This window comes from Erinaceus europaeus, chromosome 6 (assembly GCF_950295315.1).
Source record: "Erinaceus europaeus chromosome 6, mEriEur2.1, whole genome shotgun sequence".
NCBI lineage: Eukaryota > Metazoa > Chordata > Mammalia > Eulipotyphla > Erinaceidae > Erinaceus > Erinaceus europaeus.
The window spans coordinates 6,876,412-6,892,803 of NC_080167.1; the positions used below are offsets into that span (position 1 = coordinate 6,876,412).

At 45.0% G+C, this 16,392-nt stretch overlaps 1 protein-coding gene across 9 annotated transcripts in view; it reads left to right on the forward strand.

Moving 5' to 3' along the window:
* Positions 1 to 16,392, forward strand: part of CIT (citron rho-interacting serine/threonine kinase) — a 179,422-nt gene that overhangs the window by 78,387 nt on the left and 84,643 nt on the right. For all 9 annotated transcript variants that reach the window (XM_060192996.1, XM_060192998.1, XM_060192999.1 and 6 more), the window contains 6 exons: positions 3,398 to 3,503; positions 4,461 to 4,604; positions 5,854 to 5,973; positions 10,992 to 11,162; positions 11,926 to 11,979; positions 14,258 to 14,311. In XM_060192996.1, coding sequence (XP_060048979.1) covers positions 3,398 to 3,503; positions 4,461 to 4,604; positions 5,854 to 5,973; positions 10,992 to 11,162; positions 11,926 to 11,979; positions 14,258 to 14,311 — 649 coding nt within the window. The remainder of the gene's footprint in view (positions 1 to 3,397; positions 3,504 to 4,460; positions 4,605 to 5,853; positions 5,974 to 10,991; positions 11,163 to 11,925; positions 11,980 to 14,257; positions 14,312 to 16,392) is intronic.

Consider the following 16,392-nt stretch of genomic DNA (forward strand, 5'->3'; position numbering starts at 1 on the left):
ATGCCATAACACCTCCCGTGCCAGGGTTTGAACCTGGGCCACAAACAAAACAGGTGTCCTACCCGGTGAGCTCTCTTTTCAGCCTAGTACTTCCTTGTTTAGGAGAGAATATCCTCCTAGTCCTCTCTCTCTGGGTCATGCTGCATTATTATTGTTGTTATAAAAAGACTTTTCTCTGATGAGAATTTCATAGAGAGAGAGCAGAGCCCAAGGTACCACCCCTGGACATGCAGTGCCTGAGACTGAACTGGGAACCTCAGACATGCAAGTCCTACATGCTACCTGCTGAGCCATTTTCTTGTATGCAATATTAATTTTGTTTTGCTTTTATTTTTATTACCAGAGCACTGCTCAGCTTTGGTTTGTGGTGGTGCTGGGGATTGAACCTGCTACTTGTGGTGCATCAGCCTTGAAAGGCTTTTTGCAGAACCATTATGCTGTCTCCCTAGCCCTACAATATTAATTTTTTAAAGAGCTGTTTATATTACGAATGAGGGAGCACTGGAGCGAGCACAAAGCTCAGCTCTGGCACAGGTGATACCAGGACTGGAGCCAAGGACCTCACACAGGTGAGTCTTGTGTTTCATTTACTAAGTCACCTGTCTGGCCCCCGCATCATTTTTGTGACACTTTTCCCAAGAATTCTGTCAGGTACATCAAGTCAGTCCTTCTCTCTGCCTCAGTTCTTTTTGGAGACCAACAGAAACCATTTATTAGCTGACAAGATAGCTCAACCTCTCTGGGCCTTAGTGTTCTTACCTATTAAATTGAGGTTGAGGCATCATAGCTGCCTTATAGAACTGTGGAGAATGAAGGTGTCTCAATTTAGGACAGAACCAGGCATGTAGTCATTGCTCAGGAAGTGTTTGCATCTCCTCTTACTGCTGTTACAAATGACCATCAACTTAATGGCTTAGAAGATCACCCGTGTGCAGGAAACTTAATCAAAGTACTAATATGCTGATTTACGAGAAATGTCTCTTTTTTGGTTTTCCTCCTCAGTCCACACGTGGCTAGGATTACCAAGGAAACACACCCTTTTAGCATTTTCTAATCTATTCAGGCAGGTGATCAAGCTTTTCAGAGAAACAAGAGTGGGGACAGGTGTATCAAACAACAAGTGACTATATTAAACTGGGAGCCTTTTTTTTTTTAATGTAGTACCATGGAATGAACTGAGGGTTATGGATGGCACCAGCCTCTGTGGCCCAGTATTAAATTCTGCATTGTGTGAGAGAGCGATATTTTAGGGGAGAAGAAAGAATGGAGCTGGGGGTAGTTCACCAGGTTGAGCACTTGCCCAGTAGTGTGTGAGACTGTGGGCTTAAGCCCGAGCACCACATGAGAGCTCCCCGGATGGCACCGGGGGAGCTCCGCGGATGGTGCGGCCGTGTTGTGATGTCTCTGAAAAACAAAAGCTCACGTGCGAATGCTCTTCTATGTCTAGAGGTCTGAAGTTTGAGATGGGTTTCACTGGGATGAACTCAGGGCTGCCCTCCTGGCCGCTCCTAGTGGAGAAACGCTCCGCTTGCCTTTCCCAGCTTCCGGGCTGCCCAGACTGCTTGGCTCCTGGCCTCTTCCTCTCTTTCTCTCTCTGACCTTGTTTCTGTGGCCACATCTCCCTTCCTTTGTTTCCAGCTTTTAAGGACATTTGTGGTGACACTGGACCTGTCCAAATAACCTAGGATCGTTCCCCCAGCTCAAGATCCATACCCTAATCACTTCTACGAAGTCCTTTTGCAGGACCCAGGGATTCAGGCATGGCCTTCTTGGGGAGGCCATTATTCAGCCCACCACACTAAGCTTTGGATGTTCTTAAAAAATGAAGCCAGGGGAGTCAGGCGGTGGCGCAGCGTGTTAAGCACACGTGGCGCAAAGCAGAAGGACCAGTATAAGGATCCCGGTTCAAGCCCCCTGCTCTCCACCTGCAGGGGAGTGACTTCACAGGTGGTGAAGCAGGTCTGCGGGTGTCTGTCTGTCTTTCTCTCCTCTCCGTCTTCCCCTCCTCTCTCCATTTCTCTCTCTCCTATCCAACAACAACAACATAAACAACAACAACAATAATAGCTACAACAATAAAAAGCAACAATGGCAACAAAAGGGAAAAATAAATAAATATATATTTTTTAAAAAATGAAGTCAGAGGGAGTCCGGTGGTAGCACAGCAGGTTAAGCGCAGGTGGTGCAAAGAGCAAGGACCGGCATAAGGATCCCGGTTCGAGCCCCTGGCTCCCCACATGCAGGGGAGTCGCTTCACAGGCGGTGAAGCAGGTCTGCAGGTGTCTATCTTTCTCTCCTCCTCTCTGTCTTCCCCATCTCTCTCCATTTCTCTCTGTCCTATCTAACAACAACGGCATCAGTAACAACAACAATAAAACAAGAAGGGCAACAAAAAGGAATAAATAAATATTTTAAAAAAATTTTTTTTTTTTAAATGAAGCTGGACCAAACTGGTTAGCATGTGGATGGAATAAATGATAATTTGATCAGTACAGTGGCTAACAGCATTTGTTGGACTCCTGCTGAGTTTTCTGTGCCTCAGGACCTTTGCACCTGTTTTCTCCCCCCCTGGAGCTGGTTTCCTTCCATTGATAGGACTTTCAATGACCAGTCCTCTCTTATCCTTCAGGCCTCTACAAAACCATCTCCTCAAAGAAGCCCTCCCTCAGCACCCCTGATCACATCATTTCATTTTCTTCTTTGCCAGATGTCATCACCCATTACTTCTATAGCTGCCTGATACTGTCTCTCTGTCCTCTGTGACTGTCCAGGAGAACAGGAACCGTAGCTATCTTATTTATTGCTATGGCAGTACCTGGAATAGCTTCTAGAACTGAGATGGTACAGGCACATTTCTATTGAGAGACTAAAAGAAGCTGGGCAGGCACAATGCCCTGTCTTTATTTTTTTGTAAAGATTTATTTATGAGTGTGTGTGTGTGTGTGTGTGAGAGAGAGAGAGAGAGAGAGAGAGAGAGAGATTGGAGCACCTCTCATCTCTGACATATGTGGTGCTCTTGGGGTTGAATCTGGGGCTTCAGGCACACATGCGCACTAGCAAGCTGTATCCCTAGCTAAGTACTCTACCTTTAGTGGTCATCCTCTCTGGTGTGCTCAGCCTTCATGAACATGTCACTGCACAGATATGGAGACTGAGGCTCAGAGGGGCTGAATCGTTGCTGAGGTCGGTGGGGGCTGGGTATACCCAGAGGTCTTCCAGCTCCCAGAGTTCCTCTTTCTTTCCTCCTTCCTGGATGGCATTGGTAGCCACCAGAACCGACTCTGTGGCTAACTACAGAACTCTGACAAGTCCGAGGTCTCTGCAGCAGTTTCCAAATGCAGCTCTTCACAACCCCACCCTCAGTGGCCACTCTGACCTTGGCTTTCTCCTCTCTCAGGTCTGTTGTGTCGGGTCTGGACTCCCCTGCCAAGACTAGCTCCATGGAAAAGAAACTCCTCATCAAAAGCAAAGAGCTGCAAGACTCCCAGGACAAGTGTCACAAGGTATTTATCTACGCAGCCGGCCTCCCTCCTTGCTCCAGGATCCTCCCGTCATTTTATGCCAAGGGAGCCGCCTGGGGCCGACGCTGGCGCTGAGCCACCTGATCCGTGCAGAGCCCGCCGAAGTCACCTCCGGCAGCTCAGAGGGACATGCATCCGGGCCTTGATGTTGCTGTAAATCCTTTAAATCTTACTCAGCGGAGGCCCCGGCTTTAAAAAGACCCCCGTTCCTCAGCATGACCCAGCCAGATGTCTGCTTCTTCCGGCAGGTGGCACAGGCCCTCACCTGTGGCCGAAACGCGTCCCATCTGCTCTGAGTGATGCGAAGCTCTCTCTTCCTAGTCTTTAAAAAACACACACAAAACTCCTGCTTCTGTCACTGTGGCCACGGTGTTGCTTATGCTCAACGTCTCTTAATGCTCACTCTTCCTGCCCAGGGGCAGCTCTCTGGAAGCTCATAAAAAAATAAAATAAAAAAACAAGCCACTCCTGGCCTGGGACTTCTGAGAGTGCAGACGAATTCCTAGCTCCTTACCTGGTTCTGGATCTGTTCTCTAGCTCTTTGCAAGGAGATGGGGGGGGATCAAGATGGATTTGGGATAAAATTTAAAGTGACGCCTGTTTAAAAACACACAAACCCAACCCTAAGCCAAAAAAAAAAAAAAAAAAAAAAAAGCAAACAAGTGAAAAGTGATGATGGCTGTGGCTTGATGGCTCACTGGGTTAGAGAAGTGACCAAGTGTGAACCAAGCTGTGAATGAGAGGAGTGACTTAGCACTGGTGACTGTCCTTACACGAAGAACTGTGCACTCCAGGGCGAAGAAAAAATGGTATTTCCACCCTACCATTTGTCAACTTAGGCCAGCCCAGACCACCAGCTGGTTTGGGAGAATGCTGTGAGATTTTATTGCTCCCTACAGCTCCCAGGGCCCTTTTAACCTGTCCATGTGTTTATTTCAGATGGAGCAGGAAATGACCCGGTTACATCGGAGAGTGTCAGAGGTGGAGGCTGTGCTTAGTCAGAAGGAGGTGGAGCTGAAGGCCTCTGAGACTCAGAGATCCCTCCTGGAGCAGGACCTTGCTACCTACATCACAGAATGCAGTGTGAGCCTTTGCCCCTGGAGGCGGTACTTCCTGTTATGTGTGTCTCACCCTGTTTCATGATGGCTCCATGAGGCACATCACAGCCAGTAGCAGAAAGGAGAGAGACAGGAATTGTTCAGAAGCGCAGTTGGTGGTTGGCAAGGTAGCTTGGGGCCAGGCATGAGAGCCTAGAGAACCGAGGCTCCAGAAAGTCCAGGTAGGCCATGGAGCCTGGCCATGGGGTTAGCTGAAAACGTTCTAACATCTCCCATCCCAGCCTATGTGGTCCATGCTGTGTCTGACTCAAATCAGCCTCTCGAACCAGCCTCCCAAATACCAGCAAGTAAACAGATTTCTGATCTGTCTGAGATCATTTCTTTTTCATTGAACACAAACAGCATTCATGACAAGAAAATTCAGCCTTAAAAGCCCAGACCCTCTGTAGTTATTTACCATGAGACTCCCCCCCCCCCTTCATGAGAGTAGACTGTCTTCTCTTCCATTGTCTTGTTGTAATTTCCATTCAGGTGTTTTTTAAAATCTGTCCAATGAAACAGTCTTGAGAAGTTGAGTCACACATTTTCCAAGTTTATTTATTTTATTTTACTTTATTTTTCTATTTCTTCACAAGGGAGAAGAGATCTAGAGAATGTGGCTGATTAAGAATAACTGCTATGTTTCCCTTCCAGATTTGGCTGCCTTGCAGTGGTGGGTGATGCTATTCGGCTATGTATTTCAGATTATAGATTTCCGTGTCACTGAAGCATTGAGGGAAGCTTATGGATGAAAAGTGTCCATGAAGCAGAAGCTAGGAGGTGCACTCAGCCTGTTGGGCATCTTAGATGGCCGCTGGGCAGATAACTAAGCCATTGCCCCTTTGAGAGAGGGATATATACATCAGAGTCCACGAATAACTACTGTTCCGCAAAAAGACTGTGGCCATCCAAGTGGTGGTGACAACAGCTTAAGGAGTGTTATTATTTGAAGTCCCAAACACATAAGTAAGTATCTCCTACAACAGGTAGATGGTCAGAGGAGATAGTTACAGGTTAGATCCTTAAGGTCACAAGATTGAAATGATGTTTTCTTGAACCCAGAGTTTTTGCAGGATGAGCACTGGAACCAGCAACCAACTGGAAATTGTCAACTTTGGTCCATCTCCCAGAACCGTTGTTGGTGTCTGCGAAGCAGCTCATGGCTCCTTTAATGAATCTTTTCAAACAGAGCAGGATCCACAGGGCATCCCTATTAAATTTTTTGCTTTCCACAGAGCTTAAAGCGAAGTTTGGAGCAGGCACGGATGGAGGTGTCTCAGGAAGATGACAAAGCACTGCAGCTCCTCCATGATATCAGGGAGCAGAGCCGGAAGCTCCAGGAAATCAAAGAGCAGGTAAGCTGCCACTGGGCATCTCGTTTTGGGAGGGGTGTGCTTGAGAGGCAGAGAGAGGGAAGGAGCGGGGTGGGGTGAGGAGAGAGGTATGTAGGTCACTTGAAGAGTCTAGATCTCCCGTGATGTACAGAAACCACAGAGAGCTGGTTCTACCTCCTTTTGAAACCTACGCCCCGACGGGTTATTCTTTTCAGTTCAAGGCATAGCTTTAGAGCGAGCACGGGCAGACTTCAACCTGCAGGGTTAATCTGGCCCACCACCATCACCATTTGTTTGCCATGGCTGCAAACTAAGAATGGCTTTTGCGGTTTTTTCAACAGTAGGGGGGAACGTCAGAAGTTTTCATGGCCTGCCAATAGTGTATAGAATTCAAATGCTAGGGTCTGTAATGGGACACAGCACTATTCATTCGTGTCCACATTGCCCTGCTCCAGTGACAGAGGTGAGGAGTTGTGACAGGGACTGTGACAAAGACTGGCTGTCTAGTCTTTCATAGACAAAGTTTACTGATCTCTGCTTTAAACTCAAATTTTGTATTTCTTATAGCTTTTCAGATGTACTTTATTTAGGCTCTTGAAAGAAGCCAGGACAACTTGTCATGTTACTTACGTAAAGAAATATTCCAGAAGGAAGGTTCAAACAGTCAAGGCCGAGTCAGAATTAACCTGGCCAATCTGCATGCAGAATGCCATCCCGTGTTCAGAAAGAGACTTGAGACCTTTAAAAAGCCCACTCTTTTTTTTTTTTACTCTTCTCCTTCTTCTTCTTTTTTCTTTTTCTGTTCTGAAAGGGTTTTCTTTCTAGATGGTTCATTCTTATTTTGCTTCATTGTTTCATTTTTAGCATGGAATTTTTTTTTTTTTTTTTTGTCCTTTGAAGCAACTGTAAATAGAAGCTTTAATGAAGAGAAGGCAATGAGCAGTTGGAGAGCTGCATTATCAGCTGTCAGGCAACTCTCATTCACATTCAGAAACTCATGGAAGCAGTGAGGGAAATGAGCGTGTTTGTCTCTGGGCAGCACGCACGCAGCCCTATGGGTGATGGAGATGCAGAGGGCTCCTGCAGATAATGGGGTCCACTAATCGTTCTTTTCACAAAAACCTATTGCTTTTTTGGGGGGAGGCGGCAGGTTATTGGCACCATCTCTTTTATCACCTTAATACTTTTAATTATTTTTTAAATTTTATCAGTGCTCTAATATTGGTTCACAAAATTATAAGATAAGGATGAGTATAGATAACATAATGGTTATTTAAAGAGACTCTCACACCAGAGACTCCAAAGTTCCAGGTTCAATCTCCCATACCACCATAAGCTAGAACTGAGCAGTGCTCTGGTAAAAAGAAGAATGAAAAAAATTACAGGATAACAGTGGCATAGCTCCACACTATTCCCACCATCAGAGTTCTGTATCCCCATTCCCAAGGTTGCAAATATGGGTCAATTATTCTTCCTACAACTATCTGTCTGTTTTTGTATATATTTGCGCCCCTTCCCCCCCCCGTTTTTTTCCTATGGTTCCATCTTCTTTTCCATTCCAAGTCACACATAACACCAATTACTACATCCAAATTTCCCTCCCTTTTCCCTCTTCTCTCTCTGGGTCCTGATAGAGTTGGAGTTCAGAGCCCTCTGGTCATCTGACCCCTATCATTTCTCCCCCCTGGGAGTATGGGCCAAATTTTTTTTGGGGGGGTGCCGAATCCCCTTAATATATATATATATTTTTCCCCTCCAGGGTTATTACTGGGCTCGGTGCCTGCACCATGAATCCACTGCTCCTGGAGGCCATTTTTTTCCCCTTTTGTTGCCCTTGTTGTTGTAGCCTCGTTGTGGTTATTATTATTGCCATTGTTGACGCTATTCGTTATTGGATAGGACAGAGAGAAATGGAGAGAGGAGGGGAAAACAGAGAAGGGGAGAGAAAGACAGACACCTGCAGACCTGCCTCACCGCCTGTGAGGCGACTCCCCTGCGGGTGGGGAGCCGGGGTCTCAAACCGGGATCCTTATGCTGGTCCTTGCGCTTTGTGCCACGTGCGCTTAACCCGCTGCGCCACCGCCCGACCCCCACCTTAATATTTTTTAATGAGTGGTTAATATCCTCCTGCTTGGCAAGAGGGTTATAAGATAAGTGTGCATAGGAAAAGAAAGGTGGCAACCTGGATGTCAGAGTTCTGAGTAATAGCAACCGTCTTAGAGGTTCTGAGGGTCACTTCATGAAAGCACGGGAAGTCTGCTTTGCCAGTTGACTCATGTTCCTTTTATCAACATAGCTTTCCGTCCAAAAGTTTCAGGAGGTAGGCTTCTTTCTCCCCTTCTGTGGACTTGGTTTGAGTTATGTACAGCAAGCGCAGACCGCAAAAAGTGGACTTGGTTTGGAAATTCGCTTTTGATGACGTCCTGGGGAAGTGAAAGCTGTGTTTAGCCACCAGGGGGAGCAGCTGGTGCCTGTGGATTGCTGAACCATCAGGACATTTTGAATAGGTCTGTGTTGGTGCTTGAGCTCAAAGAAGCGTCTTTCGTAGTTCAGCTCTCAGTTGGCGTGCATGTGGAGTCTTGGGTTTAGTGACTGCCAAAAGTTCTAAAACTCCTTGGGTTCATATTGTATTTCTCATCAGAGGGACTTACTAACATGACTTTGGGTAAGTTTATTGGAAACAAGATGTTCTTGCAATCCACCAAGAAGCATTTAATGCTGTTTGCAAACTCCTAGTTTTTGGTTTGCAGCAAGCGGATCCCCCCTACACCTGGCATTTATTCACCATTGTTCTTCTCTAAAGAACAGCTACTCATTACTATTATTGTTACTATTGTTACTATTATTATTATTATTTTGCATCTACTTAGCTGCTGCTGGTAGAGTATTTGGATCTGCCTTCACTGAAAACACTGCGGAGTCTCACATGAGAACTTGCTTCACAGGCCATTTTTTAGTAATTGCTGATTTCTCTGACCCTTCCCACAGCACTTCCTCCCCAGGCATGAAGAGAGAAGGCGGGGAGTATGGAAGGCATCTGTGTCACTAGCTTCCTGATAGAACAGGAGCTTGTCTATTACTTTCTGCTCAAAATTCCGAAGCTCCATTCCGAGGCCTTGTCTCAGGGGGGCTCTGTGAGCTGTTCATGGCTCCCCACCCCACTGTTCTATCCATGGCCCCCCACCCTCATACCACCCAGCTCTTACCTACAGCTCACTTCCAGCCAAGAACTGCTAGTTCTCTCTCAGCTGTCTGGGGGAACAGACCTGATTAGCTTCTCTCCACTTTTTCCTGAAGCAGGGTTTGGCTAGCTGTTGGGCTTAGAAGATTCCCTTGAAGCAACCAGCCTAATAACAGCAGCTCAACCAATGAAGGAGAATTCTTAGAGGCATGCAACAGGTTGGGTGCCTGATTGCTGACAGATATTGCTGCCTTCTTGTCCGCCTGTCCTCTGTGCTCTTGCAGCCCCGGGGAGAGAGAGGTTGGAGGGAAGAGCAGCACTTGCTCTTAATAAAACACAAAGGGCCCAGGTGGTGGCGTACCTGGTTAGGTACACACATTATAGTGTGCAAGGTCCCCCACCTGCAGGAGATGAAGCAGGGATGCAGGTGTCTTTGTCTCTTTCTCTATCTCCCTCTCCCCTTTAAATTTCGTTCTGTCTCTATCCAATAATATGTAAGTAAAATATTAAAAACAAACAAAAAACCCACACTGTATCTCTTTTTCATGGACAGAAGTTCAAGTAAAGAGTGCCTAAGGAGAAAAGATGCCCCTGATTTGTATTCTATATTGTAAGAGAGTGTTTGTGAGAGAGACACCAGCGCACTGCTCCATTATCCTTGGAGCTCCTGTGGTGCGGTCCACAGGCCTCCCATTTGATTTGATACTGGGGTTCACCAGGACACCCCATCCATGGTAATGCACACACTCTACCTAGCTGCTGAGAAGTACCACAGCCCTTTGTTTTTAAATCTGTTTCTCTCTGTCCTATCCAACAACAACAGCTATGACAGCAATAACAGTAACAAGGGCAACAGAAATGGGGGAAATGGCCTCCAGGAGCAGTGGATTTGTGGTGTAGGTACCAACACCCAGCAATAATCCTGGAGGCCAAAAAAAAATAATTGGTGGAAAATAATGTTCTCTTTATGCATGGAAGCTTTGAATTTGCTAACAAAAAATATTTTTGTACTTGGTCTACATGTTTTCAAAACCATTGCCCATTCCTTATGGTAAATCCAGTTAATAAAAACAAAAAAAACAAGCAGACCTCAAAATTCACTTCAAAGGTTCTGTTCTTTTAGGGAAAGGCTGTCTAGCTCTCTGTCATGGGTCTGTTCAGGGGGAGCAGAAGGGCTCTCCGAGTGCTGCTCAGTAGTGCCGTGACAAGAGCTCCTGTTCTCCACCTCTGTGGAATTTCAGGGTGACTTGCACCTCAAGAGTGTTGCTCAGTTCATCCTTCAGTTTAGGGCCCAGAAAAATTAGTGGTGAGAAACTGACATGACGAGTTTCACCTTCCAAGCTTCTTTCCTCTGAGACTTCCGGTTACCTGCTTGTGTTGTCTGAAAGGCTGGTTTTTAAAGCTAGTACCTCATCTAGTTGTGTGAAGAGCACATGACTTCTGAAGCACACATCTGCATAGACAGTGGCCCTTGGAGGAAAGCCACACATAGCAGTTTAAACAGCCTGGGTGCTTAAAGGGCGTCCCTTCTAGTGCTCAGTGTTACGGCGCCAGTGTTATGGTAAGGTTCCGTGCTTATTCTACAGCTATACTTGCTCGAAGGATCTATAGGTTCACATGCTGCAAATGGCGTTGTTCTTGTTGATGCAGGTCCTACATGGAAACAGTTTTGCCATTAGCTGTTCTTCCCTCCCTCTTTGTGCTCCCCACACGCTCCTCTTTGTCCTCTCACCCTCTGCCCAGAGCTGTGTTCTGCCTGTCTCTCTCTCCCCTCTCCCGTGTCTTCTCCGGCTTCACTGCCCGGCTTCCTTCTCACTAGTCCCAAGGCCCACCTTTTCTCCACTCGCCCGCCCCTTAGGAGTACCAGGCTCAGGTGGAAGAAATGAGGTTGATGATGAATCAGCTAGAAGAGGACCTCGTTTCGGCCAGAAGACGGAGTGATCTCTACGAATCTGAGCTGAGAGAGTCCCGGCTCGCTGCCGAAGAGTTCAAACGGAAAGCGACAGAATGCCAGCATAAGCTGGTGAAGGTACCCAGTCACCGGCGGGAGCGGCTTGTGGGGGCAGTGTCCTGGATGATCTGAGCAGGAGTGCCGGGTATATTGGCTCCCAGACAGAGTATATATCTGGGAAGCAGTGAAACACCCTAGAGACCCCCTGGTCTTAATCAATAATAGCCTATCTTTAGGACTGGCATAAGGATCCCAGCTTAAGCCCCCGGCTCCCCACCTGCGGGGGGTGGGGGGGTCTCTAAACAAACAGTGAAGCAGGCCTGCAGGTGTCTGTCTTTCTCTCCCCCTCTCTTCCTCTCCTCTCTCGATTTCTTTCTGTCCTATCCAACAACAAAAGCAATAACAACAATAAGAAAATGGGGGAAAATGGCCTCCAGGAGCGGTGGATTCATTGTGCAGGCACCGAGCCCCAGGAATAACCCTGGACATCTATTTTGTAGCACCAGGGCTTGGTGAATATGTGATATTACTGTTACTGGGCTGATATTTTTTCTTTAAATTTCATATATATACATATGTATGTATATATGTATATATACATAGAGAGAGAGGGAGAGAGACACTACAGCTCTGTTCCACCATGCCAGGAACTTGCATGGCGCCTTAGTGCTCCCATGTGGTGCTGGGGCTCAGACCCAGGGATCTATTCATGATAAAGTATAGGTGATCTGTCTGCAGCCGACACAATCATTGTTATTTTAGTCCTAGAGATCTAGAAAGTAGAGCAGGTAGTCTTGTCTATTCTGAGATTGCCCGATTTGTTGTCTCTTTTCAATTACAGGCGGCTAAGGATCCAGGGAAACCTGAAGTGGGAGAATATTCCAAGCTGGAGAAGGTATTTTCCATGACTGGAATAGCTGGTTTTTTTTTTTTTTTTTTTTTTGGCAGACAGTCTTTTTCAATAGCCTGTCATTTGGTGAAAATAGCTCTCCCAGTGAACAGAGGACCCTCTCCCGGGTTTATTGTGATGGTCAGCCTCTATGTGACCACATTTAACTTCTACAGGAGCTTCTAAAAGGGGTAAAAGATACCACTTGCTTTTGGTCCTACCTGTCTGCAGTAACTATTGGGTTGTCGGAAAAGTCTTGACACAATTTTTCTATGCAAAAAATGTGTTACTTTCCCCCCACCCCTAACAACCCAGTAATAAACCCAGACATTTTGCAAAACATCTGTGAAAATTCTTACACTCTGGGCAGCTTTGGTCCTCTTTTTGTCATTTACATGTGACTGGTTCTAGAGAAATGGAAGTTTGTACAGAGAGATGTTCCAAGACTTCTCAGTACCTATGTCCATAGCAGCACAATTTGTAACAGCCAGAACCTAAAAGCACCCCAGGTGTCCAACAACACTCAACAAATTGAGTGGCTGAGAGAGTTGTGGTATATATATATATATATATATATATATATATATATATACAGTGGAATACTACTCAGCTATTAAAAATGGTGAACTCACCTTTTTTTCTAGGTTTTTAAAAAATTTCTCTACTGGGGGATTAATGGTTTACAGTCAGTAGTAATATACAGTAGCTTCCACATAACAACAAACCCCCACTAGGTCCTCCTCTGCCATCGTGTTCCAGGACCTGAACCCTTCTCCCCACTCCTGCTCTGGTGCAGTGCACCAGCTCCACTCCAAGTTCTGCTTAGAGTTTCCCTTCTGATCTTGTTTTTCAGCTTCTGTCTATGAGTGAGATCATCCCATAGCCATCCTTTTGTTTCTGGCGTATCTCACCTAATGTGATATCTTTGTGCATCATCCAAGATGGGGTGAAGAAGGTGAATTCACCATGAACCTGAGACTTTGGAGCTTCAGGAATAAAAGTCTCTTTGCATAACCATCATGCCATCTACCCCTGTTCACATTTCTCAGTTTTCCACAGAACAGTTCAGCCCCCCTCTAGGTCCTCCTCTGCCATCGTGTTGTAGGACCTGAACGCTCCCCTCTCCCACCCACCCCAGAGTCCTTTGCTTTGGTGCAGTACACCAGACCCAGTTGAAGTTCTGCTTTGTGTTTATCGTTCAACTTTTTTTTTAATTGAATTCATTTCATTGAAGATGCCTTTACAATTTAGATGGAAAAGAGTTCTGCCAGTATTTTCTCCTATGTATTTGATAGTTTCTGGTCTAACACCCAGGGAGTGTTGAAATCCCCTCCTATGACTGTGTGGCTGTTAATATATTGCTGTAGCCCTTTTAGTAGATGTTGGATGTATTTAGATGGCCTCTCAGTGGGTGCACAGATGTGAATAATCATTAAGACCTCTTGATTGACTGATCTTCTGAGAATTAAGTAATGTCCACCCCTATCTTTTTTTTTTTTCTTTTCATTCTGATCTTTTAAAATTCTTACTTATTTTAAGGTCTATCATGTCTGATGAGAATAGCTGTTCCTGTCCTTTTTTGTGGTCCATTGTCTTCCATGGTAATTTTCCATCCTTTCACTTTGAGTCTGTGGTTTGTCTTCTTGAGTTAGATGGGATTCCTACGGACAACATGTGGCTAGGTTTTGTTTTCTTACTTACCTTTCATTCTTACTCAATATCTTCTTATTCTGTGCCTTTTAATAGGTGAATTCAGGCCATTGACATTTATTGATATTATAGAATGAAGATATTTTAATGCCATTAGAATTCACCTTCTTTACCCCATCTTGGACGGAGCTTAAAGAAATCATGTTGAGTGAGATAAGTCAGAAGCAAAAGGATGAATATGGGATGATCTCACTCATAGACAGAAGTTGAAAACCAAGATCAGAAGGGAAAACACTAAGCAGAACTTGGACTGGAGCTGGTGTACTGCACCAAAGTCAAAGACTCGGGTGGGATGGGATGATGGCAGAGGTGGACCTAGTGGGGATTGAACTGTTATGTGGAAATGTTATACATGTACAAACTATGTTTATTACTGTTGACTGTAAATTGCTAATCCCCCAGTAAAGAAATTTAAAAAAGAAAGACTCCTCAGGCCACAGTTCTTCTCTGCATTAAAAGGAACTAAAAAAACAAAGCTAAAGAGAGCCCATGGAAACTTTGAGAAAATAGAGCTTCACTTAATTTAGTGCCTACTTGTATTAATCGCACCCACACCCCCCCATTGTAATTCTAGATCAATGCTGAGCAGCAGATCAAAATCCAGGAGCTCCAAGAGAAGCTAGAAAAGGTAAGCCTGAGGTGATTTGGGGGGGAACTTGCCCCCCTCCACACACCCCTATTTCCAAATGCTTTTCTTTGCCTTGTCCTGGAGCCTGAAAGATGAAAGCAATAGAATTAGTCACACAGTGCTGAGGAGAATGAAGGGGGAGGGAGCTATTACCTGAAAATATCGGAGTTCTGAATATTCTTCTTCTTTCTTTTGAGGCGCATCAGCAGTGTTTATTTTTAAAAGCCAAGCTGTGTGAGACTCTGAAGTAAAAGTTCTAATTATACTACGGCAGAACCCCGGGCACCGACTTCTCTCCCTTGGGGGGTCCAGGCACCCCACTTTGCACATTTGTAGGAGAAACATGGGTTGTTCATGACCTAGCCTGCTCTCAGTCAGGAACTCTGCTGGGAGACTGAGGTGCTGAGGAACTAGCTCTCTCCTGGCTGTGCAGGGGGTGTGTTTGTTTCAGTTGCCTGCAGAGTCTGTGCTCTTTTTTTTTTTTAATTTTTAAAAATTTTTAAAAATATTTATTTATTTATTCATTCCCTTTTGTGTCCTTGTTTTATTGTTGTAGTTATTATTGATGTTGTCGTTGTTGATAGGACAGAGAGAAATGGAGAGGGGGGGAGAAAGACACCTGCACATCTGCTTCACCACCTGTGAAGCAACTCCCCTGCAGGTGGGGAGCCAGGACTGGAACTGGGATCCTTATGCTGGTCTTTCCACTTCGAGCCACGTGCAGTTAACCCACTGTGCTACCGCCTGACTCCCAGAGTCTGTGCTCTTAACCCTCCCTTTAGTTGGACACTGGTGATGGCCATGCGAGGGCAGGAATGAATGTGGTTCTGAGACATGCTTTGTGGGTCTCTGGGAATGTGGACTCCTTTCCTGTGACCCTGGGTCTTGCAATTCTGTGCTTTAGCGTACTGAGCTACTTCCCCTCCCCCATCTTTATGACTGGCTTATGTCACTCAGCACAGTATCTTTTTTTTAAAGAGATTTTATATATTTGTTAATAAGAAAGATCAGAGGAGAGAGAAAGAACCAGACATCACTTTGGTACATGTACTGCTGGGGATTGAACTCGGGATCTCATGCTTGAGAGTCCAATGCTTTATCCACTGTGCCATTTCCCAGATCACTGAGCACAGTGTCTTTGAAGTTCATTCATTGTTGTAGCATGTGGTGGGACTTCTTCTTTAAGGAAGGCTGTTTATCTTAGCAGCCCCTTGTCTGTATAGCTGACTTTTTTTTTTTTCCCATTCACCTATTTTGAGCTCACTAACAAAAGCCTCAGCTGTACTTTCTAACTTGAAACTTGTGCAAGGATTCATATTTTCATCTAGACACATGATGAAAGCCACAAATATCATCCCAGGATGTTGCTAAAATGTTCTAGTAGGCATGTGGAAAATGCAAAGAGAAACAGGTGGAGTTATTTGAATGACATAGACTATTTAATCTACTATGTCCAAATATGACTTTTGCACAGATCAGTATTAAAAATGTTTGTACTGCTTCATCTTTTAAATGGAGCAAACTGTAATAAAATTAAAAATGTTTTTCCCAGACACATTTCAAATGCTCAGTGAGTATATGTGGCTCACTGGTGTTTTCTTCTTATATTTTTTATTTCTTTATTGGGGGATTAATGTTTTACAGTCAACAGTAAATACAATAGGTTGTGCATGCGTAACATTTCTCAGTTTTCCACAACACTGGTGTTTTCATGTTGATAGGCTAATCTAGAAGCTAATCTAGAAGCTGGATCTTTTCCCCCCATTTTTTTCAGTTCCGTCTTTTCAAAATTTTAATTTAAGTCCATAACTGTGAAAGATTGTTGGTCTCTTATACTCAGATCTTTACTATAATACTGTGAGAGCTGCAGTATACTTCAGACTCAGATAAAAATTAATTTTAGAAGGCCTAGCTCTTAAAAAACACACACAGCCTATGAACCACCACGGGCACTATGGTGGTGGTGGTGCTTAAGATAGGCATTGATTTGGAAGATTGGTTTTTAGTTTTTAACCTATTTTTTTCCAGTCTATTTTTATTTATTTCGTTTTCACAATAGTAATTCAGATTGTCTCCAGAGG